Genomic DNA, 27,995 nt, shown 5'->3' on the forward strand with positions numbered 1-27,995 from the left:
GCGATTGACCTTTGGCTCAGAATGCTATAGACTAGAGGTCAGATGTTAAAAAATGTTATAAATGATGAAAAAAAATCTGACATTTGTACAACTTCAAATAGATGCAGTAGGTTTTGTGTATAAATACATATATAAAAGGCTTTAAAAACTTCATGAACAACATTGTGTAATGCGCTGTCAGCCATGAGTCCTTTTGAAGCATACAAGTTCATCTTTAACTGTTTTTCGTCGCAACTCTTCGTAGCGGCGAGACCTTTTTCTCCCGTCTCGGCACAGATGCTCTGAGCTGAGCATCGTCTTCTCCTGACTGCTGCTTGGCAAAACTCACAAACACCTGTAAGGCAGCGAAACAGATGAGCTGTTAGCCGTGTCAGTCACATCTGCTGAGCGAACCGAATTCGATCTCAGCATGGGAATTTCGACCAATAACTCATTTCTAACGGAAGGTTCCCTAGTGCGCAGCAGGTCAGTTTTACAGCATCAAGCTATTCTTCTCCTGTCTAACTTACTAGATAACTTAAAGTCTTAACATGCCGCCGACAGCTGGAACGGACCGAAGTGAAAGACATTTGTAGCTTGAAGCTGTATCGCGATGAAGTTACCTGGTCTAACGTGGTCTGAGACACAGAGTAGTCCTCGATGTTCAGTCTCTCTTTGTTGGTCAACACCAGCTGGAAGACCCGCGCCAGTGAAGCGGCGGCGATTTCGTATTGTAAAGTGTTGTAGTGTTTCTCTCGCTGTATGCATCCTGGGAAGCTGCTGTCCATAAAGGACTCGGCCGGGATCAGGTCAGGAGGCACGCCTGGTTTCTCAGCTTTGATCTTCATCGTGACTACGTAGCCACCTCCAAACCTGTCGATATAAACAACACGTGCAAAACCGAGCGCGCGCTTGCGTTGTTGATCATTTCGTGGATTGTTTTGCATCACCAGCTCCTTTCAAAGTTAATCATTTAAGGCTGAAGGAACTATTTAGTCGATTTGTGATAATATGAAAACGCCATCCTTGACTTGAAATGATAAAACTTTCCAAAAGATCATACTCACTTGTATTTCAGATGCTGGATTGTGCCCAGACACTTGAACGTCCCATTGACCATGATGGCCAAGCGAGTACAAAGAGCTTCACACTCTTCCATACTGTAAATACAAACAAAATAAATAAAGAATTGAATATATTAATTTGATTTAAAATAATAATGCATGATTCATTATTAAATGAATTATTAAAAATGTATAAAAAACAAATACATTTAAAAGGTTGTAATTTTACTAATTTAACTAATAATTTTAAATATTTATTGGAAAAAAAAGAAGGCATTTCTGTGAAGTCAACTTAACATAAGTCACTTAAAAAAATAGCATAGTCATAGCATTCATACAGGGGTTCACAAACTTATGAGCCAAACCACTTAGACATAAAATATATTACATGACGAACTTCCTGAAATTTTAAGTCAATATTTCAATATTTTAACAATGTTTACAGTTCTCGTGTGTTGGTTAATTGTCATATTTTTAGTGTGTAAGTGTTTTATTTAGATATTTGAAAATTACTTATTACTTATTAATTATTTATGGATGCACGACTATGCCAAAAATTATAAATTGATTATTTGGTGACGTATAAATATCTCATATTACAACTGATTTACATGAGCTGTGTGTATTTTATACTGCAACATTTTTGTTTGAAAATTGAAAAAAAATTTAAAAATCGCTATTTCAGTTATATTTTGATTAATTGTGCAGTCCCATTTGTGGATTTTAATGTTAATGTCTCATCATTTAAAAACGCCAAGCGGTTCATAAACCCTGTTTGAGAAACCCAGCGTTAACTTTAAACTCTTGCCTGTGAGACGTCAAAACGACTGCCCTTCCATCACGGATGATACTCAGAATGGCGGTCCACAGGAAGCGACGAGAGTGAGGGTCCATTCCTGTGGTGGGCTCATCCTACATCCAATTCACAGAGTTAAATTACACCAATGTTTTAGTTGTCCACAATGTCACCGAGAACGTTTATAAGAACATACCAGGAGCACTAGAGGAGGGCAGCCAATCATAGCGATAGCAGTTGAGAGTTTCCTCTTGTTCCCCCCGCTGTAGGTACCAGCACAGTTTCCTGCATATTCAGACAGCCCCAGCTTCTGAATGCCCCACTCGGCCACCTTCAGAAAACATACAATCATACAGTACACAATAATAAAGACTACAACACAACACTTATCAGTTAACAGAGCCTAACATATTTGTGTACTTTTGTGCGTGTCGTGTGAATTTTTTGTTGGGGAGTAAAAAGTTTTTACACTATTATTAGGATGTTATGCTTTCAAAATAATATGCTCATGTTGTAACCTGAAATGACAATATGCTCCGAGCATGCTTACGCTTGTAGGAAGGTCAAGGATACTTCTAAACAACGTGCCTCGGAAATAACTGGAATTGGGTATGTTTTATAATTCCAGTGGCCACGCTAAGGCCATGCACCAACTGTATGCTTATCACAAGATTAAACAGTACGAGTGGAACCTGTAGAAGGCTGCAAAGCATCTGCAAGCCTTATGTAATGTGGTTATTTTAAACATGATCATCAAGGTATAAAAAAAAAAAAACGTGTATTTTTCTTGTCAGGGAGTTGCTCTGAAGTGTCTGAAGTGCTAATGAATCTTATTACTGAAAAATTACTTGGTGCTTGATGCTGAGAAAGGCAGGAATCTGAGGAATCTAACACACAAATTGTTGCTTTTGGTCCCACTTTGTGGAAATGGTGGTTTGAGATGGTGTGGGGTATGTTAATGAGTGCCGTCAGAGTCCGAATAGCTGATAAAAACATCACAATAATTCACAAGTAATCCACACAGCTCCAGTCCATCAGTCCTTCAGTCTTGTGAAGAGAGTGAAGTGATAGTCAAGCTGTTTGTAAACTAGATTTTGGGACATGGGACTTGGTCATCAATGGAGGAAGCATAAATAGCTTATAAACACTTTTGGCTAGAAGCGATGGTTTGAAGTTAAAATGATAGATGTTTCTTACAAACACAGCATTTCAGTTCACAGCACATAACTTGATGGACTTGTGGATTATTGCGATTGTGACTCTCCATTTGACGGCACCCATTCACTGCGGAAGATGGCCGAGTGACAACGCAAATTTCTACATCTCGGATGGCCTGAGGGTGAGCACATTTTCAGCAAACTTTTATTTTAGAGTGAACTATTCCTTTAAGTCATCTGTGAGACTTACTCTGCCGATCTCTGATTCAGGGATGCCGCGGAGGCGAGCGTAGAGGTACAGGTGTTCCTTCCCCGTCAGGAGCTCGTCTATGGCGTCAAACTGAGGGCAGTAGCCCATGTTCTGGTGCACATCCAGGATATTGGTGAGAATACTGAAGGAAAACGGAGTTCACGTTTAGCACTGCATGCGATGCAGATATGCAAAACTCCTTATAGTTTGTATATATACCTGTATCCGGTTACTGACGCCTCCCCTGATGTCACATCCGTGTCTCCGGTCAGCATTTTAAAGGTTGTCGTTTTGCCTGCACCATTTACACCAAGAAGTCCAAAGCACTGCAGAAGACATTTACATTGATTCCCACATTACTGTTCATTTCAATGAGAGCGACAGTATAGTGTAGAAATGATACACAATAGAATATCTTTTCTGTGATACCTCTCCTGCTGGAACTCCTACACAGATTTTGTCCACTGCCGGTCGTTTTCTGCGCCTGTATGTCTGAGATTAGACCTCACTCTTTAGCATGACAATAACAGTCATGTAAAACACTACAAACTAAACTCCGACATAGCTTACAAAATATAAAATGAATGCTTTTCATCTTAGTCGTTTGAGGTGCTTTCACACTGCGTTTTTTTTCCAGGAACAATGAAAAGGTTCGAAAGTGTCTTTGGCCTGGTCTCTTACCTTTGACAAGTCTCGGATTAGAAGGATGTCATTCTTGTTTCCTCCTTTATATATGCGCTCTCTCTCCTGAGCTACATCATCATCTTCATCTTTAACAGGGCTCTTTGCGTAGTCTGACGCCCTACACAAATAACACACCAAAGTAATAGTTACCGTCTATCATCTTACCGTATGTTGTTTTAAGATACAGTATTAGTAAACACAGTAAATATTAGTAAATTTTTTTTGCAGCTGTAGAGTACAAATCTGGACATAAATTACATAAATGAGCAGAATTTGAATAATGACAATCTGAAAGAATATGAATCAGGTCTCTTGCCCTCACCAGCGATCAAGAAAAAAATTGTACTGAATGAGCAGATTGAAGATGAAATAGACAAAACCCTCCACAGCCATGCAGAAGAGATTCTTCCCCACAAAGTTCCATCTGAATGGATCCATAAAAAACTCCTCCCCTGTGCCAAAAACAATTTATTGTAAGAATTCAGTTATACTTTTCACCTGCACTTTTTATACACATACTTATTTTTTATGGATTACTTTTAGAAATTGCATTTAAATTTACTTTCAAAGATCTGAAGAACATATGAATAACATGTATATAGAATAACATGTTAATTTGAACAGACATAACAGCAACTGTTGTTTCTTTATTAAGTAATTGTTAACAGATAAACTTACCAAATCTGGCATAAACATCAGTCACAGCCTGGTTCATGGCCATGTCAATTAGACCTCGGCCGAGACAGAAGTGAGGGAAGACCAGTAACACATTCTTCAGCACCTCATTAAACATTAGCAGAGACTGAAGTATATATGAAGAAAAAACAAAAATAAGAAACTCGGAAATTGGTATTTTATGTATAAACATGGACTTATTGAGACTAAACAGTACTACATAAAAAACGACAAAAAAATACCCTATTGTTCTCAAAGAGCTCTAAGATGAAGGTGATGGCGCTACTGTTGATACCAATAAAAAGGTTGATGCAGGAGAGGGACACATATGCCGTGCTGGGGACATTAAACATGTAGGACATGGGGTACATCATGGGCGTCACTGACCACCTGCATAGAGAAGATACAGAAGAGTGAAAGAAATCACTGTTGTGCTTAGCTGATGAGTCTTCAAATGAGTCTGAACCTACATAAGCCACTGACTGACCCGTAGAGACAAAGCAAAGCGACCAGCGCTGGCAGATTGGTTGGTGACGTGTAGCATTTCTTATCAAAACCCACGAAAATGCCCACAACCATTGCTGTGCTGACAGAGTAGTTTATCTGGCACAAATAAATGAAAAGGATGTGAGCAATCAAGCAGTAATCCAAACACATTTTGCAATGACTAATGACTGACATTTCTCAGAACCGTCCACGCTAACACAAGACTGATGAATCTCACCATGTCCCAGAAAAAGTTGGCGATCCAGTAGACCAGAGGGCTGACTCCACTAACAAACTGCAGATGCTTGGCCTTGGTGACACGTTCCTGAATGAGGTAGAGGATGAAGCTGGCTGGGATGAAGGACATGGCAAAGATGACGCAGATGGCCACCACTGCATCCACTGATGTGGTGAGACTATCCAAAAAGAAAAAGCAGAATTTTTTATAAACAAAAGAACTTTATACATTATACATCATTTATGTATGAAAACAATTTAGATATCAGAACCGTCGCATAATTAAATAAGTATAGCGATCGACTGAGTGGGATTTCAAAACATGTTGGTCATCCAAGACAGATGGTGAAAATCTACGTGTCAGCTGACACTCACACAGTGACCTCTGAGAGCTGCTCTTTGGTGAGGTTGAGCGGGTGGTTGATGGCAGTGATGCCGTACTCTGATGGATTGGCGTGAGGCGGCAGGTAAGCACGGAGAATGGCATTGTTTGCTACATTCATGAAAGAGACCATGGCATGCCATCCTTTGTTGTTATACCACACCTGTGACAAAGAGATCAAAGTGTTAAGAAGTTGATAGCTCGTTATATAATGCAATGGTATTTAGACATGCTTAAGTTTTCAGACTACAGTCTGGGATGTTGAAATGTTAAATAGATGACTTTACATACCTTAACATTGTACTCGCTCTCCATGTAATGCAAGAACATTCCTAATTCATTCATTGCCGACTTTGAATAGGGGCCCTGGGGGTAAGATAAGCAATCATTCAACTGTGTATATGTTATGCAACCAGAATAGAAAATTATATACTTAAATGCCTCTCATCAAAATCTCATTATCATTTAAGTGTTATATACACAATACCATACCCCTGTGATATTCATCATCCGTCCAAGCTGGGAAAAAACGCCCTGAATCTCTTCTGGATCAACGTCAAGAATTGGGAGTTGTCCACCAACAGAGAGACCACCATATCTTTAAGAAAAATGGATTTAATCAAGTAACATTTTACTCTGGTGTATTTTTGTTGTAAATGCAGATGTGTAACATGATGTGTGGCAAAGACATCACAATGAAACTTTTTTAAGGGGAAATAGTCTCATTTGGGATGGACTAGCAATCCATCTTTTCTGTTTGTATTGTGTCTCTACTAATTCATAACTGCATAATAATAACGTAATTACAGAAAAATTAGCAAAAAATTATAGCACGTCGGACATTTTTTTTTTTACTTCAATTGAAATCTTGAGACATTCTGCAGAAAGAAATCCTTTGACTAAAAATGACAGCCGCTGAAATGTATCATATCAAACAAAAAACTAAATTAAAAAGACAGAAACCTTACCTTTGCTCATTCACCCAATATTTGCTCTTCAAGCTACATATGAGAAAAAGCAGCAGTCGTTATACTAAATGAAACAAACAGTGATACTACTGACACGTTGTAGCTTTAATAACAGCTCACCTGGTCTTGATGAGTTTGGGGTAAGTCTTCACTAAGTAGTCAGAGATGTTTTTGTTTGTCATGTCGAGCAAAATGTCTCCTGTTGGCTCTTGTCTCTACATAAGAGCAATAAAATACATCACTAAATCCAGTGATCACTAGTCCAAGTGATCAGTAATCACTATTAAAACACTTCAGTGTTGTCATGGATGCTGACCTGGCGTGGTGGCATTCCTCCAGCTCCAGCCGGACAGACGGGCAGCATGGTGAGCTTTCTATCAGTGCTGCACTCACAGGAAGGTGAGGGGTTCCTTTTATTCCACTCGGGACTTAATAAGATGTTTTCAAACTCAGGAGAAACTGGAGGAACTTCCCAATCAGAAGTTGTGTTTAGGCAGGTAAAGAGGCTCCTGTGCACACATATTCACATTTACAAGAGTGTATGCCCATATTTCAAATCTGTCAATGAAGAGTTATTATCTAAGAACTAAAACCAGCCTCCTCCAACACAGTTGTCAAGAAGTACATGAAAAAAATAAAACTCACTCCAAAGGCTGATTTGCCATGCAGCGCGTTCCCATGCCAGGATCCTTCAGCAATGTCTGTATGAAGTGCCTCATCTTTGGGTGTGATGGCTGCTCATTGCTGAGGCACAGAAGAACAGTAAGAATTTCAATCACATCTCCTATGAAAACATAGAGACTATGGGTCAGATTCTGAGAATAACTCTCACCTGATGAAGGTAAACTGCGGTCCATACATCCACGGAGTGAGGGTCAGGCTGGGATACTCTCCAAACGGTGGGACGATCATAGTGAAGACCAAGGCAATAAGGACAAAACTGGCTGGCAAAACAATCTACAAAAAAGCAAAATGTAAAGAAAACACTACTAGCTGCTTAATAAGTGATAAGGACAGTTTTTACATTTGTACTTTTAAGTTCCACAGAGGAAACTAAGTCATACAGATTTGGAACGAAGTAGATGATTTAATTTTTTTTTTTTTTTAAATTAAACTATCCCTTGAACATGAATGAATAGTGTGGTAGCGACTCATAATGTAATAACTGAACATAATGCAATGAAAATGTGACCTTACCTGTGCAAGAAAATCTTTGTGGCTACGTGTGGCATGGTGAAATCTCTTGACCAGAAGAGCGTGGAACTGCTTGAGCACGAGACTCAAACCTTTAACCTGCCTGGAGGCTCTACCAGCACTGTTGTCAGACTCCAGTGGGCTTACACCATTAGCATCTGTAAACCAGACCAGATATGGATGTAACAATATTAGATCTTTGGTAAAAAAAAAAAAAATTGGCATAACTGGTTTAAAACATTACAGTAAGACTGCTGGTTTGTCCTTACCTGGCTAATTAACCACTGACAACTAACCGGCACAGTCTTTTAAACCAGCAAGAGTGCATTTGTTTCTTTAACAAGCAAGACTTTATTGCTTTACTAGCTTAACCAGGAACATTTTCAGCCAATCGACCCAGCATGATTGACTGGTTCACCAGCACTAATCAGCAAAAAACCAGCCTGGACCAACATGGAAATGTACACTAGTCTAGGCTGGTCCGGTATCTGCCAAAAGCTTTAGCTCTACATAAAGCATAGCACCTCAGTCAAATCCTTCATAGCGCCCTGTTAGCTCTTAGCATGAGCGCTAAGCAAAGCTGAGATCTGGGATCTCAATTCACCTTCAACATTACTCGCAGCCTCCCTGTCTTTCCTCTGTTGTAGCATCCATTGCTCTGAGGGAGTATAGGCCACCGCACAGTCAAACAGTGTTATAAACTAGAGGTTTATTCAAAGTACATAAAAAACTAATTGACTTTCACATATCTGTAATATAGGCAATATGAGGATATTCACCTGGCGTGACAGAGCTGTTGGCTGCTTCTCCATCTGCTGTAACCTTCAGAAAGATCTAAATATACACAACACAGTTTCTTAAAACATCAGTGAACACATGTTTAACACATATAATTCTGCGTAGTAACAACCAGTGTTATTTTATTTACTGTATATACTGTTACAGTATATTAAAATTTAAAATTAGATTCAATATTTCAAATGTTTATTGAACTTTTTTTGGTAAATATTTCCATTTGAGCAAATTTGTGTTTTATCTTACTCAACAATTTTATTCCCCCTAGCTGCCAAAGAAACAAAGTTTTATCTCTTAATATTAAACTAGTATTTATCTAATATAGTATAAATATATAAGGTCAATGGATGAATGAAATGTTGTCTAACCTCCTCTAGTGAGGTGTCAGATATGCCAAAGCTACTGAGGCCCATGTCACCCAACGTTTCTTCCAGTTCACGGAAAAGGCTGGCGTACGCACGGTATTTAAAACCTTTGTTTGGAAGAAGATATGTCATCTCCTGACCAATCATTTCAATCAGCTTCGCCTCAGGTACATGGTGATGAATCAGAGCAGTGATGCTCTCAACGTTTCCTGTGTAATGAGATAGAAAAAACTATTTGTTTTTGAAGAAATGAGACAAAAGTGTCTGTTACTGTATATTTAGAGTCGTACACTGACCGTCTAGTATTCTCTCAGGTTGTAATGCATGACTTTCCTCTTTATATCTGGTGCAAGTGGAGCAGGAGCAGGAGCACTCAGACGCACAGTCGCACTCATTCTGAAGAGCACAGTCAAAGAACTCTTAACAGGACACAATCAGACCACACTTAAGAACTTTTAATGACATTTTTGAAGTTTTGCCTCTTTTTGCATTAGACAGACCTACTGCAGTTGTACATTTTGGGAAGAAAATGTGAATATTGAGTGTTAATACAAAAGTATGCAATTGTTAAACTGTTTCTGGTAGCTTTATAGATAGCATAAAATCAAAGTTAACAAACAACTTGTTAACAAACAAAGTTAACAAACCCAAAAGCTACTAGTGAAAAGGAAAGTCACAAGCACCCCGGTTTTTATCCAAAATATCTTAAATTGTGTTCCGGTGATAAACAAAGATTTTACGGTTTTGGAACAACATGGGAGTAAGTGATTAATGACAAAATTTTCATTTTGGAGTGGAGTAACCATTTAAGCAAGACACTACAGACATTGTTTTTCAATGCATGAAGTTTTCCTTGTGCGTTTTGCTTACTTAACATGTGTTCTTTCAGACCAGTGGAGAACACATTAAATGCACATGCAAAAGTCATTTTATTGCACTTTGTCTATGTGTTTCAGTAGATTTCAGTTACAATGGGTTTGCATTATTGCTTAAGCTCTGATCCAGAAACCTTCCCTTTATGAGCACAACACAATGCCAGACACAATTGCAGTTTTATTTCTATCCTATATTTTAATGGATTTCTGTTCTGGAAGTGTATGCAAATATACATTTAATTATGTAACGTCTTGCTTGCCTTAATAACCAATACTGACCTTTCGCAGACGTCTCTCACCTCTTTTTTGCGCTGGTCTTTCATGCGACGCACCAGCGTGAGGTAGAAACCCACTCCAAAGCAGTTCTTGAGAAAGAGAGGAGAACCGCTGCAGTGTAGTTTCCCTTTAGAGATGATGGCCACTCTGTCACTCAGCAGGTCTGCCTCGTCCATGTGATGAGTGGACAGTATTACAGTGCGTCCTAGATGAAGTGTAAGAGACATCGGAGAGAGAAACAGAATGATTACAGATATTTAACAACATGATTACCAGTTTTGTATCTTATCGCATGAGCAGCTACACATTGTAAAGTGTTTTCTTTGCCCAGAAGGTGGCAGTACCTGTGCGATACTTGAGTAGCAGGTCCCAAATGGAGCGTCTGGAGTATGGATCCACTCCTGATGTCGGCTCATCCAGTATCACCACCTTAGAACCACCCACAAAAGCCATCGCCACAGACAGCTTCCTCTGCATACCCCCTATAGACAGAGTCAAAGCGCAATTACAAAACTCACTGACTTGACAGAACTTTAACGCACATGTCTATCCTAAGTATCTGTCTTAATTATCATCAACAGGCAAACCTCAAAACCCTATAACAACAGATTACCAGATTATTGTGTCAGGTTTGCATTCAGACCCACCAGAGAGGTTTTGTGCTTCTTCATCTCGCTTATGAGGCAGTTCTAGGTCCTCCAGCATGTTCTCAAGCTCCTGCATGGCCTCCTTGTGATCACGTCCCTTCATCAGAGAGTAGAAGAGGATATGCTCCTCCACTGTCAGGCTGAGTGAAATAAAATAAAAAAATATACATTTTTGAGGACAACCGGACTAGAGTATTTACCATATTACTTCCAAGCGAGATCACTCACTGATTGAAGAGGATGTTGTACTGTGGACACATGCCCAACGATTGCCGTATGGTGTCCATTTCTGTACGAATGTCCTTCCCATATATGTAAGCCGTTCCAGAGGTGGGCGGAAATAACCCTGTCAATATGGACCTATGGCAGTGCAAGCACACATGTGAGAAATGTGTCCAAATCACACAAAATATTTTTATGTATCCATATCAATTGCATTAAAGGATAAATAAAAGGTAGGGACGCACAAGGTGGTGGTCTTTCCTGCCCCGTTGTGACCCAAGAAAGAAGTGATCTGACCCTCATAGAAGTTCATGTTGAGACAGTCCACTGCAGGTCTTGAGGATTTCGAATATACCTTCACTAACTCCTGCACTGACACTCCTATTAACAGACCTTCCGGCTCTGGCTCAAAGAACGGATTCCCTGCAGGAAAATACCAATATGGACACTAAGCCAGACAGATATCTGACAATATAACAGGCTCAGAGTTAGATACAGGTGCTACAGCAATAGACAAATTTAATAAATGGAAATTTGATTTAAAATCCCATGCAGATGAAGTTACATAATTAAGTTCAACATAATTACATGTAAATAATAAAAGGTTTTACATTAATGCAAGACTATGTAGATAGATAGAGAGGCAGACAGATTTATAGACAGATAGGCAGATTACCATCGTGCACAGGCTGTATCTCCTGTTGAACTTCTTCCTGCATTTTCAGCTGTTCCTCCCTCTCTCTCTCTTTCTCCATCCTCTCTCGTTTCTCCCTGTGCTTGCATTGTTTGCTGCTGCGAGAACCATTGCATTCCCTGTGGTCCGGTGACAGGCCACCATATTCCACATCTCCCTGCTTCTCCACGTTGTTTACCACAGGCTTCTCAGGGCCTTTGGTAAAATGAATGCAATGTAATGCTATTATATATGAATGCTATTTACGCCTGCATTTATTGCTGTAACTTCTAATCAAATCATGCTGGATGGATGTCAACAATCAACCCTACCTGGATCTGGTTTCTGGGAGGGTTGAGGTGTCAGCTTCAGCCAATAAGAGGGCTGCAATGGGAAATAAAAGGGCCGACCGATGCCATACTGCCCTGAAAAGTCAATGATAAAAAAGATGTAAGCACACATACGCATAGACACACATTCGAAAGCATATTTTCTATTAGGTTAGTAGCAATCAGTGCTGAGATTTGAAAGAAACCGACCTGGAAAGACGTTGTCGAGATACCAAGCCAAAACAGCATAAACAACTGCATCCAATAGCATCATGCGAATGGAAGTGAAGAAGGAGTACTCATCACCCTCTAGAGGACTTGTACGAATATTGTCCCACTGCAGCCCGAGGCCTTGCTCCTCATAGCGGGACAGATACTCTGTCCCAAAACCAAATGCAACTGGAGACAGAAAGCTCTGAAAAAAGAGAACCATTTCACAACACATTTCACACAAAACTACAGGCAGGCAAGAGATATTTTAACCACTGAGATTATTTTTCAAATAAAACATAAAAATATAATAAATAAAATAAAAACATGCTAATTACATTTATAGCAGTAGTTTTGAATCTCTACGCTGTCAAACACAATATTCAAAGTTTCCTCTAAAATTGAATATTTCCAATATTTTGCAGGGATTTTTACAAACAATTTGTTTTCAAACTGAGAGTAACACAATTATTTCCTTAAATTAAAACAAGAGTTATTGAAAACGAAAATAAGTTCAATTTTTATAATTTATTATTACTGCACATTTCCATTAAAATTTTATTATATGTGTTTTTAGACTTTGATCATCTTAATAATAATAATTTATTAATTTAAATTCACATTTAGTCATCTTGAGAAGCTTGCTAGGGCCCCCTAGTGGTGAAGTATAACTAACTTCTAACGATTTCATTTACTTTGAATGCTGGCGTTTGAAGTGGAACAGCATAATGGACTTACCACAGCTAACTTCATTTCCTTGGTAATGCGATCCTGCCAGGCGAAACAGAAGATGTGAGGGAGGTAGAGGGTGAAGTAGATGATGCCACTGCAAGCCGCAGCCAAGTTGGCCTTATTGAAGAACACACTCATCAAGAAACACTGCATAATAGTGGCCACCGTGAACGTGAGTAGAAACAGAAACAGGATGATGGGATCACTGTAATTCAGCACTTTGCCTACCTGAGGACAAAGATGCACAAAAATGTAATTATTTCCAGTGTAAATGACATATTTCATTGTATTGCTAACAATGAGGTAGCCATACCAAATATACAGGATATGGTCCATGCAAATTCTAAGTAATACATTACAGGCAAAATGTAGCAAGGGAGAGCGACAGATGAGACGATGAGCTGATATATATGTACTAACAACATACATCCAGCAGAGGTCACAATGCAACAAATCTGAAAAAGACTCAGGACAAAGTTCAATTGACATGGTTCATCGGTCATCTTCTTCCTCACCATGATAATGGCAGTCAGCAGAGCAGTGCTGGTGGCCATCATGAGGAAGCTGTCGATGAACCACGTGTACCAGATGACTCCATTGGAAACGCCCATGGCCTTCAGGGTCTCCTTCAGCCTCATTTCCTTCTCCAACACGATGCTTTTCACTACCATTGACACTGAGTAGATCCATGCCAACACCATGAAGATGGGGAAACAGCGGTTTAGAGTCAGCATGAACCTTTACATGGGATAAAAAACGAACAATACATTGGACATTGGCATAACTGCAAGGGTTCCATGTGCCCTGAAATAATATGAAGGGAGTCTTGACTTCATTGAACATGACCAAAAATTTTAACTCTGTCATCATTTACGCATTTTTGGCATTCTTTCTTCTGTGGAACATAAAAGAAGATATTCTAAATAATGCCGGTAAAGGTCAACTTCCACTGTATAGTGGAAAAACATAATGGAAATTAATGGGATTGGAAACTGTTTGGTCACCAACAGTATTTAAATGTGTATAGCTTTTGGGCTTGCACAGGAAAGAAAGTCATACAGGTTTGAAACAACAAGAAGGTAAGTGATGGCAGCATTTAAATTTTTGAGTGGACTAAGCCTCTAAGCAGGTACAGTATGATTTTATTGGATAGGGTCAGTTAGCATTTAATGGCCATATAATTTCAGCCATCACTCACATGTCATCCACGTAGCAGGGGTAGGGCATCTGCTGCAGGTAAACACCTAAAGGCCAGTCATGACCTGTGTGTAACTTGAGGATTCCGTGTTCAATCATGTCCTGCAGGTAGGCAAAACCTCCCCAAATATAGCGATGGTCTTCCACTGGGTCTGCCCTTGGCCCAGGGTCCCAGTACCTAAGAGAAATGGAGGGAAACCTTTATTTTAAAACTAAAGCTCTGAAATGAACATCTTCTAGCTCACTGGGAAAACGTCTCATAAAAGTTAATGTAAGTGTAAGCCTTTAAATGTGTACTTTAAGGGGGTTGGTGAGATACAGTATATAAATATTCCAGGACCATGATACTTTAGAGAGTGTTGGAGGGCTTGATTGACATGACATGTATAGAAATTTCAACCTCCTACTTTCTTGGGAAGGCTTCACAAAAATGTCAAAGCAGATAAGATTCTTGAATACATATGTTAATGCTTAGATTTTGCAATACTAAACACATTAAAATGTTTTTTCTGTTTTTTTTTTTCAGAATTAAAAAAAACATGCTTAAAATGAGTCCAAACTATTTCAATAGGAGTGGCAAAATCACAATTTGTAATTCAATTCACATTGTTTGTTTATAGTGGCTGCACTTTGTATTATGCCCTCATAATGAAAACACAATGAACCCACAGGCCACAGTGTGATTCGATCCATGAATATTTGTCTTCTTATGTCAAAGAAGGACGGCTACAGTGAGATCTAACCAGACTAACACCTGCAGGCATGTTTTGTGCTCCAGAGAGACTCAGTAATGAGCGGTGTCATTTTTCACGGCACAGCATACTGGAGCTCTACATAGGATGTGTGATTGTGCCTGCTCTTTCTCTTGCTCTAACAATAGTGTGTTGAGCAGTAACACCTTACATGAACAATTAAGAGAAGATCTTCTATTGTCTCCTTACACAATCAATTTTATATAAAAGCTAAATCAGAACATGTACTCTGAAAGCTGAGACATGAACTTGAACTAATGTTCCTTCAGTTTCCCCTCAACCCTGATCACATTAGAGGTAAAATAAGATTAATTCAAACATTTGCTTGCAATCCCTAAAGCCATAAAACTTCATTATTCATATGATTTTGATAAGTAAGTCCTAAATGACTAAATGGTTGCTTTAAAATTGGCATGAATATTAAATAGATTCAATTTGATTCTGCTTCAATGGTTTAATGGTCTCCATCCACTCCTTATGTACATAAGGAATAACCCTTATTAGATCAGATAAAGAATGAAGCTGTTTCATCCTTCACAATTATGGATGACCTGTCACCTGTCTTTGATTTTGTTGGTGCGTTCCACTGCATCAATGTCCATTCGGATCTTGAACTTGACATGGCGGGGCAGATCTGTGGTCCAGGGGTACATGTCCATGAAGACCAGACCTGCCCAGAACTTATTCTCCCCCAACAGGTGCAGAGCCTGATGAGTCATCAGATTCTCATCCATGTGACCCACAAACTTGTCCAGACTTATACACTGCGAAGAAATGAAAAATTACATATGTTGAATTCTGTATGTTCTTGCGGCGACATCAATACAAAGTACAGTCGATCATATATAGATGAACAAAGGATGCAGGATGAGTTTATTTAGGGTTTAAGTACTATTACTACTTTTATTACTATCTATTTATTGCTTGTAAAGAAATATTGCACAAGCAAGTGCTGTTGTCCCACTGTTGTTATAAATATTCAGGTGAATATTCAAAAGAATCAGTTAAGTTAATGATTGCTTAGCTGCTGAATGAATCAGCGGTTTCGAAATAATCTGTTAAGTGAATGATCGTTTGGCTCCTGAATGAATCAGAGTATTTGGTTGTTTTTCTTCTGAAAGAACCAGTATTTTTGTTAACAAAATTATTGTTCTGTGTTTTTGGATGAATCTGGTAAATTATTGATTGTTTAGCTACTGAATTAAAACTAGCGTAGAAAGAGAGACTCATTTTGCATAAAGTCATTATAAAAATCCTTACACAGATTGACAGTCGGCCTAGAGCGTGCAAAAACAGCCGCCAATCAGATTCAAAGACCGGAACTAATAATGTTGTATAATAATGTGTATGTGCACACTGGTATGTATGAATGTCACGCTTTCGAGAGCTGAAACAGTTCTCCATGTAGCAGGCCTCTTGTTCTCAAAGCGCTCCAATGACATGGGAAAATGACAGAGTCTGTGTTGGCTCTTCACTGGAGGACTGCTATACAATAGCTGAGTGAACGGCAACCTCTTACATCACATGCCACCGCACTAGAAGTGAGAGGCCTCCTACTTCATGTGCACCATATCTAATGGAGTCATTCACAGTAATGTACAATGCCACCAGAAGTCCTGAACAAACAACTGAATGGAAAGATTCAATGGGACCCCTGCAGGACTCACATGTTCTCAACACATTTCCATTGAAAAACACAACATTCACATTCAGAGGCACTCAGCTTGAGCTCATGGATTGAAAAAACACTCAAATCCAGAGAATTATATTTTTTTCAGTGGCCAATGATCCCATAGCTCTTTAAGGTAACATTCTGAGCAGGGCTGAAGAGTGACAGCTATAGCTAATAGGCTAAACGGGTAAGATTTGTTTATAAAGCATGAAGGCTCGCCGTTCGGATGTAGACAAAGGGAGGCTGGGTCGCTCTATGATAGCCCTCTCCCATCATTGCCGTCCCACTCTAATCAATTTACGGGAAGAGGCCTCCAGCTTACGGGACAGGGGCCGGTCATGGCTAGAGAGGTGAGGTAACAGAGTGAAGCTGAGTGATTTGCCCCTCTCGTTTCTCAATGAAGGCCCCCGTCCACAAAAACAACACGGTGCTGGCAAAGGGTGGCTCTCCCACCCACTCCCCACTTAATCAAAGCCGCACAATAGAGAGGCCTGCATGCTGTTGACAGCTTGCTTGTTCTTTTCCCTTTCACCCATCTGGCCACGGTGGGCTCTATATAGCCGTGCTAAGTGGTCTTTCTTGTGGTGATGTGCTGAGAGCAATCAGCGCTCTGCAGAATAAGAGCGGCGGTGCTCAGAGTTAAAGAGCCTCATTCTGTCAAGTGAGGAACAGATAGGCTGGTTTGTAGGAAGATGCTCTGTACGGGGACACCCCCCGGATCTAGACAGAGATGAATATTTTAGGGGCAGGGTTAAAGGATAAAACATTTATTTTGAGCCTATTTGTAGATCATTCATAATAGTTGCCAATATTAATATATTAGAGTGCTAAATAATATTCCTTTTACTCCTTTAATGTCTTTCATTCCTGCTTTCACTAGAAAACTCCACAGAGTGAAGTATTGTTTCAATTCAATTTTGAATAAATTAATGTTGATATGAATGAATCAGTGTTTTTTGAATGAATCTGTCAAGTAATTTAGTGTCTAGATCTAGAATGAATTGGTGCTTTTGATCAAATCTGCTGAACGAATCACTGAACCAGCTGTTTTGTTCCAGAATAAATCGGTGCTTTTGAACAAGTCTGGTGAGTTAATTATTGTTTTAATATTGAATGAATCTGTTAAACACATTTTTGTTTTGTTCCAAATTACTGTTTTTGTAAAATATGTGGAACAAGTGATTGTTTCAGTCCAGTGTTCTTTAACAAATCAGTTTAATGAAAGACAGTCACTAGTCACCACCTTGGCTGGAACAACAGCAGAAAGAGCCAAGAGTTGTAAAGTTATGTGCCAAAATGATATATTACAGTGCTAAATAACATTCCTTTTGGTTATCAATGCGTACCGCACTTGTGGAAGTGTTCGTAAACTTGAAAATGCTGAAACTGCTTTTAAACAAGATATGTTTGAATACAATGTTTGCATTCAGATTAAAATCATCTGATTTCATCTGATACTAATAAGTGCTATTACCTCACTGTACCGGTTGAACATCCGAATGGCCTGATCGGCCACACTAAAGACATTTCTCCAGTCAAAGTTTGTCATGTTCATATATCTGTCGTGCTCTGGGCCATTGTGCAGGAAGTTAAGGATGTCTTTGGTGGAGAATTGTGTTTCTTGAAGACGCCTGTCCAAAAAGTCCATCACTGTGGGGTTTCTAAGTGTGTCCTGCAGAGGGGTGGAAAGAGATAGTTGTGCTGGAAACCGACAATACAAGTTTGTAAATCTTTTTACTTTAATCTTTAATCAGTGTAATGCATCCCTGCTGAATTTAATTTCTTAAAATAATTCTTACAGACTTTTTAAAAGTAAAAAGACAATATGTAACAATGAAATCACTTATAGATACATATCATGTCAGATAATGAAATATAACAACGTAATCCCATGAGAGATTACACAGAGACCAAAGGAGGACAGTGGATTGTATATTCAGGGGATTATTGGAATAATGTGGCATGTGAAGGAATAAAGGGAGGTGTGTGTGCATGTGTGTATGAGATGAAAAGAAACAGATACGTTACCCGTATCATGTTCATTTGGACGCTGTTCTGAAAGAATTCCCAGAGCTGCGGTCCCACCTCTTCCCAGACCTTCCCCATTTTCTGCAACCGCTCTAGCTCCTCAAAAGTAGTGTTGGCCTGGACAAAACATACACACACAAATTCATAGCGTCGTTAGCATCAAAATGTATGCGCACTGCAGGGTGCCTTAACCTGTCTACAGGGATGTACAATAAAACAAAACAACTGAAGTGTAGCCTTGACGTACACAATTGAATTGAAGCACACAATATGCTCTTTGGATCATCTCAAATAATGCCGGAGAACATGATATTCAAGTTTAGCACAAATTTCTGGAGTTAATCATTCATATTCATCAATAATCATCAGTAAATCATCAATATTTGTATCTTACACTTTTTAATATTTTTCTGACAGCCGGGGAGTCTGGGGTATAGAGGATCTTCCCCATCACCAGAGGCTTCACTGAATTCCACATGATTTTCGTAACAGGGTTCGACTCTAAGTTCTGCATCAATGCATTACAAAATGGAGCTGCGGGCCAAAGAGAGAGCGAAAGAAAAACAGAGCAAGGAAAAGAGAAATTAGAACAAAGCGAAAGTGAACGGGTGAAACAGGCACAGAGCAGACAGATCGATAATTCTCACTTGCTGTCTTGTCATAGGTGTAGCTGTCATGTCCTCTGGAGCTGTTGATGCCTAGGAAAGCCTTGTAGTTGTTATCCTCGTACCAATTAAAGGAGAAGACCTGGGTGATCTCACCCTCAGGGTATCCGCAGAAGAGATCCGACACAGTGGACATCAGCTGACTGAAGGACGAGGAACCCCCGGACTGGAAGATGGAGTACATGACCCGCATCAAGTCCTGGGAGCTGGGCCTCTCCGCAAGCTGTGAGAGGAAGGCCAATAAACTCAACATAACAGCTGCAGTATGTACAGATTAGTTTATTTATGGGCTTTACATAAATCAGGGGAGGATATCTGGAGGAAGGCAAGATTTTTAGTACAAATCATGCAATTTTTTATGATCCTTTTTGAGCTTGAGTCACCAGCTACCTTCAATTTATGGGAAATGGCAAGTTGGACATTCTGCTGAACATCTCTTTTAGGGATTCAAAGAAAGAAAGATTGCCACATTGCCAAAAAGCCATTATGACTGATAACGGCGCTTTTATGGGAGAAGGCTTATAATATAAAGCTAAATATAGCAGACAGACACTAACATTAAAAAATTTTGAACAAAATTTCATTTTTTAAAGATATTAATTTTATAGAAATTTCATTCACGAAAGTGACGATAAATATTAAAATATTTACATTTTCCTAACACTAAATGTTGTTCTTTTAAAGATTTTATTCATGAAAATTAACTGTAAAAAATATCACAATTTCCAGAAAATACTAAGCAACTGTTTGAAAAAAAATGAATTGAGTACCAATTCATAATGATTTCTGAAGCATCATGTGACACTGAAAACTGCATAATGGCTGCTTAAAATTCTGTGCATTACAGGAATAAATGTATATTATTAAAACCAAATGTATATAAATAAAATAAGCCAAATACATTTGAAAACCTGGTATATTAAATTGTAATAAAATTGTATTAATAATACAATCTCAACAAAACTGCAGTTTACCGTATTTTCAATCAAAAAACCTTACAAATACAGCTCAGTGCGCAATAATACCACAATTTGTTTTAATAAAACAGCCTCATCTGAACCCTTCTATCCTGGTTTACATGTTTTATCTGCCAGAAACTATTCTCAATACACGACACGTGGAACGTAAAGACGTACATCCTTGAAGAGGATATCCCTAAATAAACTCTAAGGCACAGTTATGTCTCAATTTGGCACCATGGAGGTAAAAATAAGGTCAGAACCAGGTTAGCAATTAATCCTATTTGAATTCATCTATGTGCATGAACAACTGGTAAACTCTGCATAAAAACAAAGATGTTTTTTGTTGGTGTCCAATGTTATTTTGAACCCATTGACTTTTTTCAAAGTATCATCTTTTTTGTTCCAGAGAGGTTTGACTCCAGACTAAACCACAAAGCCTAGCAATGGCTGCTCTCTTAAAACACGAGGCCAGCCGATTATCGGGGTGAACGTGAGATCCAGCGCTCATCCATGGGTCATGAACTCTAATGCACACCATGATAGCCAAAATAAGTCAAACCGGGTCAAGATAAGTGGCGAAGATTTCCATAGAGGCTTTCAGTATGAGGAATGAGTCATTGCTCAACCTCAACTAAACTAACACTTTGCCTCCCTACTTCCCATTCAAACACATTCACACTGAGCGCAGATGGATTTAGTGATGGGTGATAGCGTTAGTTGGCCAGGCTTTCTGTCACCCTAGCAAAAGGGAAAGAAATGTACTCCACCTACAGGATGTGAGCTCAGTGGAATGCGCTTTCGACATATTTGTAAAAACAGGAGTGATGATACTCATGCATGTGCACGCATGAACTGGTCGAATATAAACACTTTCTGTCCTCCTAAAGCTCACACAAAGGTAACGGTGATTAAAATTTTTTATTGTGGTTGATGCAATAGACATAAATGAACTGCAACTCATCTCTCTCACGGAGCTTTCTGAAGAGCTGAAGGGAAGTGAGGAGCTTCCTGGATGCTAAAATAAGGGTCTTAAAAGGGGGAGAGGAACTGAGCTTTCTCAAGCAGCCGTACCTCCTGAAGCTTGTCGGACAACGCTGAAAGCACTCGACCCCAGAACTGCAGGTCTATCCCGGTCGTGCGGTTATCCAGCACCATGGGCAACTGAACGCAGACAGAAAGAGAGACATTTGAGTTCATCGACCTTATGTGAAGAGTAATAATGACCATAAATGTGCACAAATACTGATTTAATTCATTTGAGTACATAATTCGAAACATATTTGCAATACCTTTCCATTACTAAAATACTACATTTATAATACAGTACATATCCAAGGTTGAGAACCAGAAAGGCGTAAGTGGCATTTCATCAACTTTACAGGTGGACTAAAAGAAAAATGTAACATACTTTGATATGATATGATATTTGTGTACTGATTTTAACTATTTAGAACCAAAAAAATTACACTCATGGCTGACATTACCTTTCATTTTGCCTTAAACTAGGTGTTGTAGTCAAATTCAAAATATTGGAGATGTTTTTTTTTTTTTAACTCAGCCCCTCGTACTCAGATTTGACGCACAAGCAGGTTGCCAGATTCCCACTCATACTCCTTTTTTGTGTGCCAGCTTCCATAACTGAAATGATGCTCTGTTTTCCGACAACTGGCAACCCGGGGTTCCGAAACACGATTGGCTGACAACTGACAGTTGGACGGGCTTCACAAACCAAAACAGAAGTCGACATTCTGGTCCGGAACACACATTTTCAAAGAAGAATAACAGACTGTAGCATTGTCATTTAGATAAATAAATATGTTAATTTAACAAATTCTTCAATATTTTTAGTCAAAATCCTACACACAGCACCTTTAATTATTTACAAAATGTTTATTTTGATTTATTAATTTTTATATGTAATGTATTCCTTTACAGTTTAAATATATTGAATTATTTAGTTTTCTTAATAATTATATATATATATATATATATATATATATATATATATATATATATATATATATATATATATATCTAGTTAACATTTGAATGGACTGTAACCGTTCCTTAAAGTCCTAAGTCCAAAGCTATATATTCCTTCCTAAGCTGTATAGTTCCTGTATAGTTGATTTGGTGCTCAAGAAACATTTCTTACTATTATCAATGTTAAAAACAGTGCTGTTTAATATTTTTGTCGAAACTGATATAAATAAAAAGTTAATAAGAAATGAGCAAGCGCCTTTTTTCCTGAAACTTAAACATCATCACGAGAGACAGCAAAACAACAGAAACTGCCTCCTCAGCTGTCCTCATCACCAGAGGGAGCGTCTTCTTTAATCTCATTAGTAAATGAGGCCAAGCAGTGTGTCATCATGCTAACACTACCATCTGCTTCAATCTAACCCTGGGTAAACCTCACAGACAGAGAGAGAGACTTAGAAAGAGAAAGCTGATAAGCAGTGTTGTTTCAGCAGTGGTATTCATAGGCCTTCTAAAATCTAACAACAGGTAAGTAGGTCTGGCTCATGATCCACATTCTTAGTTTAGTGCGCCACCTGCGAACACTTATGATGTGTTTAGAACAGCTTTTCCATAATTCCTAGCATGTGACACATCTGTGACACACAGAGGAGACCATATGCTACATATTTCCAGTCTGAATGAAATATGTTTTAAATAAACTTTCTCTGCAACCAAATTTACTGGTTTTAAAGCAGAGAGGAAATTTTGACATTTCAAAATCAGAAAAAAATTACGAGCTGGTTTTCGGACCCACAACTAGGTTCCAGCTGAACTTTTAAATCTATCGAACCTATTAAATTTATTAACATATAAATCTATTAAACTGTAAATCTATTAAAATGAAATAATAATTATTTCATTTCATAACTATAAAGACAAATCTGGTCATTCAAAAGCTTGATCAAAAATACAAAAACATTGTACTACATTTGTCACATCTTCCTAAAAAAACTACTATAATATTCTGATTCTGTGTTCAAAAATTGTGCTTTTTAATATTTTTGTGGAACCCATTATAATGGGAAAGATTCTTACTGTTGCCTAATGTATTAGTATGCTTATTAACATATTGGCTGTTTATTAGTAAATATAAAGAACATATTTTGCATCACATACCTGAAGTTACCCAGTACCTAAAATTAAGAACTACCTTACTAACTACTGATAATTATATTAAAAAAAGATTTTTGATCATTAGAATGCGCAAAACTGCTGCCTTTTTGTAATGCAATTATATTATATATTACACATGTCTTTACAGTTATATTTGAATCAATTTAGCAGATAAAAAAATAGATTAAAAAAAATCTCAATGCTTCCAAAATATATTATTTATGCATCACTCGTAGTCATATTTTGGGACCGAATAACATCTCAGTCCATTAAACATCAGCATAACCGTGCAAAACAGCCAGTGCTAAGAAAAGCCTTATAACTGACCAGTCGCAAAAGCTTGAAGAAGTCTATGTTGGCATACAGCACGTCCTCGATCTTCTGCAGCCTTTGCTGGGAAAGGGCACACATGGCATTGTGGACCCCGTACAGCCCTCCACGGCTGGGGAAGATGAGGAATCTCTCCAGAAGAGCCTGACTGCAGGCGATCTCTTTCAGAGTCAGATCTGGGATTCCATACGCAAACTAGAAACACAGGAGATGATCGTTAATGAAGGAATGGTTCAGAGTGTTCACGTTTTGGAAGAATTGAAGAATCTTTGAAATTTTTGACTGCAGATCTCAGCGAACCTGAGCACAATGTGGAACATCGCTAAGATGTTTTTTTTTTTTTTAAATGCATAGAGGACGTAAGATATGACATATTTGAGTTTTTAGAGCAAAGCTAAACAAATAAACTTTTCATAGATGTTAGTTTTAGGACAGAGCGATATTTGGCCGAAATACTACTTTTTAAAAATCGAAATATTGAGTAAATCCGTTTGCAATGGATATTAGCAATCAAAATTAACTTTTGATATATTTACAGTAGTACAATTTACAAAACATTTTCATGGAACGTGATCTAATAACCTAACTATTTTTGGCACAAAACAAAAAATGTATCGTTTTGAGCCAATAAGTATATTGTTGGCTATTGCTACAAATGTACCTGTGTGACTTAAGACTGGTTTTGTGATCCAGGGTCACATCATCCCATACGTTATTTATGACGTGTTTCACAATACGTTGAGATGCACTTAGGAAAGTGTAGGATCAAAGCAGCCTACTTAAGAGTGCTTGAATCACCAAGACAATGGAGTACACCATAAATCAGTCTGTGTGCGAGAGGCCAGCGTGAAACAAAAGCAGACCCACGTCACGAAGACACTGCCGCACAAACTCAGGAAGGACCCTCAGTGACTGTTAACACCACATGAATCCACTAGATTTTGCTGGAAGCATCTAGCGAATCCCCGCAGGACAGTTTGAGGATGTGACTGTGTGACAGGATCCCGCTTGCGGTGGAAGCTGTTAAAGCATTTATGAAAACAAATGGCTCACAAGAGAAGGAAGCTAATTTGCTTTTTTAAAAGCGTTTCCATTAACGTACTTGCTCCACCCGCACTTGAGCGTTCGTAAGATCGTACACCACGGCCTCTGAAAGCCCAGCGTCCCGCAGCAGGAATGACGTCAGTCCCTCGTCGTCCTTCAGAATGTGCTCTACCGTCAGTCCTTTACCTGATGGCGCAAAGTGTTGTTAGACACAAGGTTGTCAAGGCTTATTTTAAAACGTCCAAAAGAAAACCTCCTAAACTAAAAGTTTTACTTAAGTAAACAAATACAAATATTCCCTTTTTTGTGGCCTAGATACTTGGACACAATGAGAGAATGCATTCCACTCCTTCTTAAATGAAGCACTCTTAACACTGCAGCAGCGTGTATAATGACTTTGACATATATTCATTTAGAGGACAAACTGTGCTTACAGAGTCCTTGAAAGGATCACTTGATCACTGAATTCTTCACTGAAAGCTTTGTCACTCAACGGGACTGTGTGTTGAGAGTCGTGTGTGGAGAAAGCGCTGTTAGATTCAACTAACCAACTGCTGTTAAAGGTGTTCAGAGGTAAACTGCAGGGCTGGTATTTTGGTTAACGATATGGAAAAGAAAAGAACAAATATCAAACTATGACATTAAAACGGTGTATACGATTAAGCGATGGCAACTGGAAAGGTTTTTGGTTCTAGTTTTGGTCTTAATTGTTTCAGGAATTGTTTCTTAATTGTTAGGGCTTATAAAGCACATATTTATATAGACTCATTCACACCAAAAACAATAACTATAAAAATAACTATAAATATACCCACACCAACGAATTATGTCATCTGTTTATTCGTGCATACGCTTCTGCCATTTTTTCTCTTAATATTTCAATGACATTGTTTCTCTGTGCTTTTGTCGTTGTTGTGCTATTCTTTAATATTGAGAATGAAAAAAAAATATATATCTTTCTCATCATATTTAGTTATCATCCTAGTTATCCTTGGTGTGAACGGGCCTTTACTCTTGGCTAGAACTATTTTTGACAGGACAGACAAAAAAATCCAGAAAAAACATTTTCTTGAAAATTCTCTCCATATATTAGGATACATTTAGGTTCGCCCCGGACTAGTCATCGGCCCATTAGAGGGAGCAGGAAAAGGAAACAGGTATGAAGGAGTGGAAGTACAAAGGGAAATGCCCACTCTCTCCATCCTTCACTCAGGTCCATTAAAAAGGTCCCATCAGTTCCTCTGAGGGTCGGGTTAATGGGTCAGACAGCAGACACCCCCCCCCGCCCTACATACCTGCCACCAGAGCTGGATTGGTGCGCAGCGTCTCCATGAAGTTGCTCAAGATGGTGGCTTCGTGCCACAGACGGCCGAGCTGACGGAACTCAGTGTCGTTGAACAGCAGCTCCTGTGAATCTTGGTAAAACCGCGCCAGTCTAAAGTGGATGGAAAGAAATGAGCTACGACAACAAATTGGAACTTGGATTCAAACCAACATAGTCCATTAAAAACAAACATCTCCCAACATTTTCTGATACAAACTTAAAAAAAAATGTAGGATAAGACTAAATTTACTATCCTAACTGTTGGTTATCGAGCCGTTTGACATTTAGCGAAACTCCTCTGCGCTAAAAAAGACATTTTTTCCTCCAAACTGAATTGTTTGAATATCTCTGGACGCCCCGACACAAAATGTGCAAGATAGGAAAATCTTCCAGGTTTGAGATGCGAAGGAGAGTCTGACTCACATGGAGTTGTGGTAGTTGGAAACGACCCCAGGCGACTCTCCTCGAGTTTGATGGCGAAAACATGGGTTATTAGCGTTGCAGAAAATCCCTTGAATCCAAGGCAGGATTCCCGTTGAGGGCATAGCCTTGCTGGGAAAATGACCTGCATTTACAGATTTGATGAGTAAGTCCTCAGGCCCTTCACACAAATTCTAATGAACTTTAAAGCTGTGTTATTTTTCTCAAAAGCTGGCTGAGAGCGTGAAATTGTAACGTAACCTAACGATAATGCAATGTGTATTCTTACATTCATGTTGGCGATACAGAGGATTGGCTCTTCGTAGCCACACAAGTCCGATGAATAAAAACACAGGCCACAGAATCTCAACCAGGAAGCGAATCTGAATGCACGCGACAAGAGAGCGGTTCGTTCAGAAACATGTCGGGTTAGGAAAAAGCTCACTGTGCAAAGGGTGGGAGTCATCATTTAAAATAAAAGTAGCCATTCGCTGTAGCTGTACAGACTGGTTTAAGGTATTTCTTGCTTTTAAAGATGTGTGACCAAACCATGCGACCAAAGAAAAGGACAAAACTGATTCAAGAAAGATCTGAATGTAGGATTAGTAATGGCAAAAACAACTTTACCAAAAAGTATGTTTACAGCATTTATTAATGTAGTTCACTGTGAATTTGTACGTTATGTTGTCAAAAAACACACTGTAAATTTAGCTGTAAACCCCATTCTTAACAACAGTTAATAATAATTAATAACACATTAATAACAGAAATGTCTTCGTGGGCCTGGATGTAGCGCTGTAATAAATTACTGTTCCATGTTATGTAATAATGCATTAATCTAATAAAAAAATAATTAATAGCAATTTGATCATTATTTTCATGTTTTGGCCAAAATTGAAAGCCCTATATTATTTAGTCTACATATTTTTCAACTTAGGCATTAGCATTATAAAATATAATTTGACAACTGGATATTTAGGTAGGCCCATTAATTTGCATAAACGTATTCAATAAAACTGTTTTTAAATTATGACGTCGTAAAAGATTATCTTAAACAGTAAAATAGGCTGAACTAGAATTTAATATCCAATATCAGCTGGAAAAAAAATCTTTAGAAAATAAAGCGTTGTTGTAAAGCGTTGTCTTATAGGTAAACAAACAACAGCATATAAAAATGATACAAAAGGTTTAAAAATACAGTGAAGTCTTTTCAGCGTCTTATATTTGGTTTTGTGTGCTGTCACACCTCATTACCTAAATCCTGCACTCTGAACCAAATTTCTGAGGTTTGTATCACATAATATAAACAGAGCGCTCTAAATATAAGCTATTTTGAGGTTTTAGAAACTACAGCCTGTGATGATGATTGTTTTTGTGTCCGAGTGAATGGGTTAATTGTACCTTTTGTCTCTTGCGGAGCGTCCAGTTCTTCCAGAGCAGCAGACGGATCTGGCTGCCCGTGTTCATGGC

The 27,995-nt window shown here is 38.6% G+C and overlaps 1 protein-coding gene across 1 annotated transcript; it reads right to left on the bottom strand.

Moving 5' to 3' along the window:
• Positions 1-6: 6 nt before the first annotated feature.
• On the bottom strand, positions 7-27,992 carry abca4b (ATP-binding cassette, sub-family A (ABC1), member 4b). Its single transcript, XM_043217590.1, has 50 exons — positions 27,927-27,992; positions 26,815-26,908; positions 26,529-26,670; positions 26,077-26,216; positions 24,840-24,967; positions 23,735-23,932; positions 21,344-21,433; positions 19,293-19,533; positions 19,040-19,179; positions 18,646-18,762; positions 18,092-18,289; positions 15,504-15,709; positions 14,195-14,371; positions 13,512-13,734; positions 13,003-13,224; positions 12,265-12,469; positions 12,058-12,150; positions 11,729-11,941; positions 11,298-11,475; positions 11,059-11,190; positions 10,831-10,970; positions 10,528-10,665; positions 10,207-10,388; positions 9,329-9,428; positions 9,036-9,241; positions 8,652-8,706; positions 8,477-8,530; positions 7,876-8,030; positions 7,511-7,635; positions 7,324-7,422; positions 6,995-7,187; positions 6,799-6,893; positions 6,679-6,711; positions 6,203-6,308; positions 6,002-6,076; positions 5,704-5,873; positions 5,330-5,507; positions 5,093-5,208; positions 4,848-4,995; positions 4,609-4,732; positions 4,253-4,382; positions 3,928-4,048; positions 3,676-3,738; positions 3,466-3,572; positions 3,247-3,388; positions 2,036-2,170; positions 1,852-1,955; positions 1,047-1,139; positions 603-852; positions 7-334 (listed from the first exon to the last, which is right to left on the bottom strand). Exons 1-50 carry the CDS (start codon positions 27,990-27,992, stop codon positions 215-217), a joined length of 6,960 nt encoding a protein of 2,319 aa, XP_043073525.1. The 3' UTR covers positions 7-214.
• Positions 27,993-27,995: the final 3 nt, after the last annotated feature.

This window comes from Puntigrus tetrazona, chromosome 2 (genome assembly GCF_018831695.1).
Source record: "Puntigrus tetrazona isolate hp1 chromosome 2, ASM1883169v1, whole genome shotgun sequence".
Taxonomy (NCBI): domain Eukaryota; kingdom Metazoa; phylum Chordata; class Actinopteri; order Cypriniformes; family Cyprinidae; genus Puntigrus; species Puntigrus tetrazona.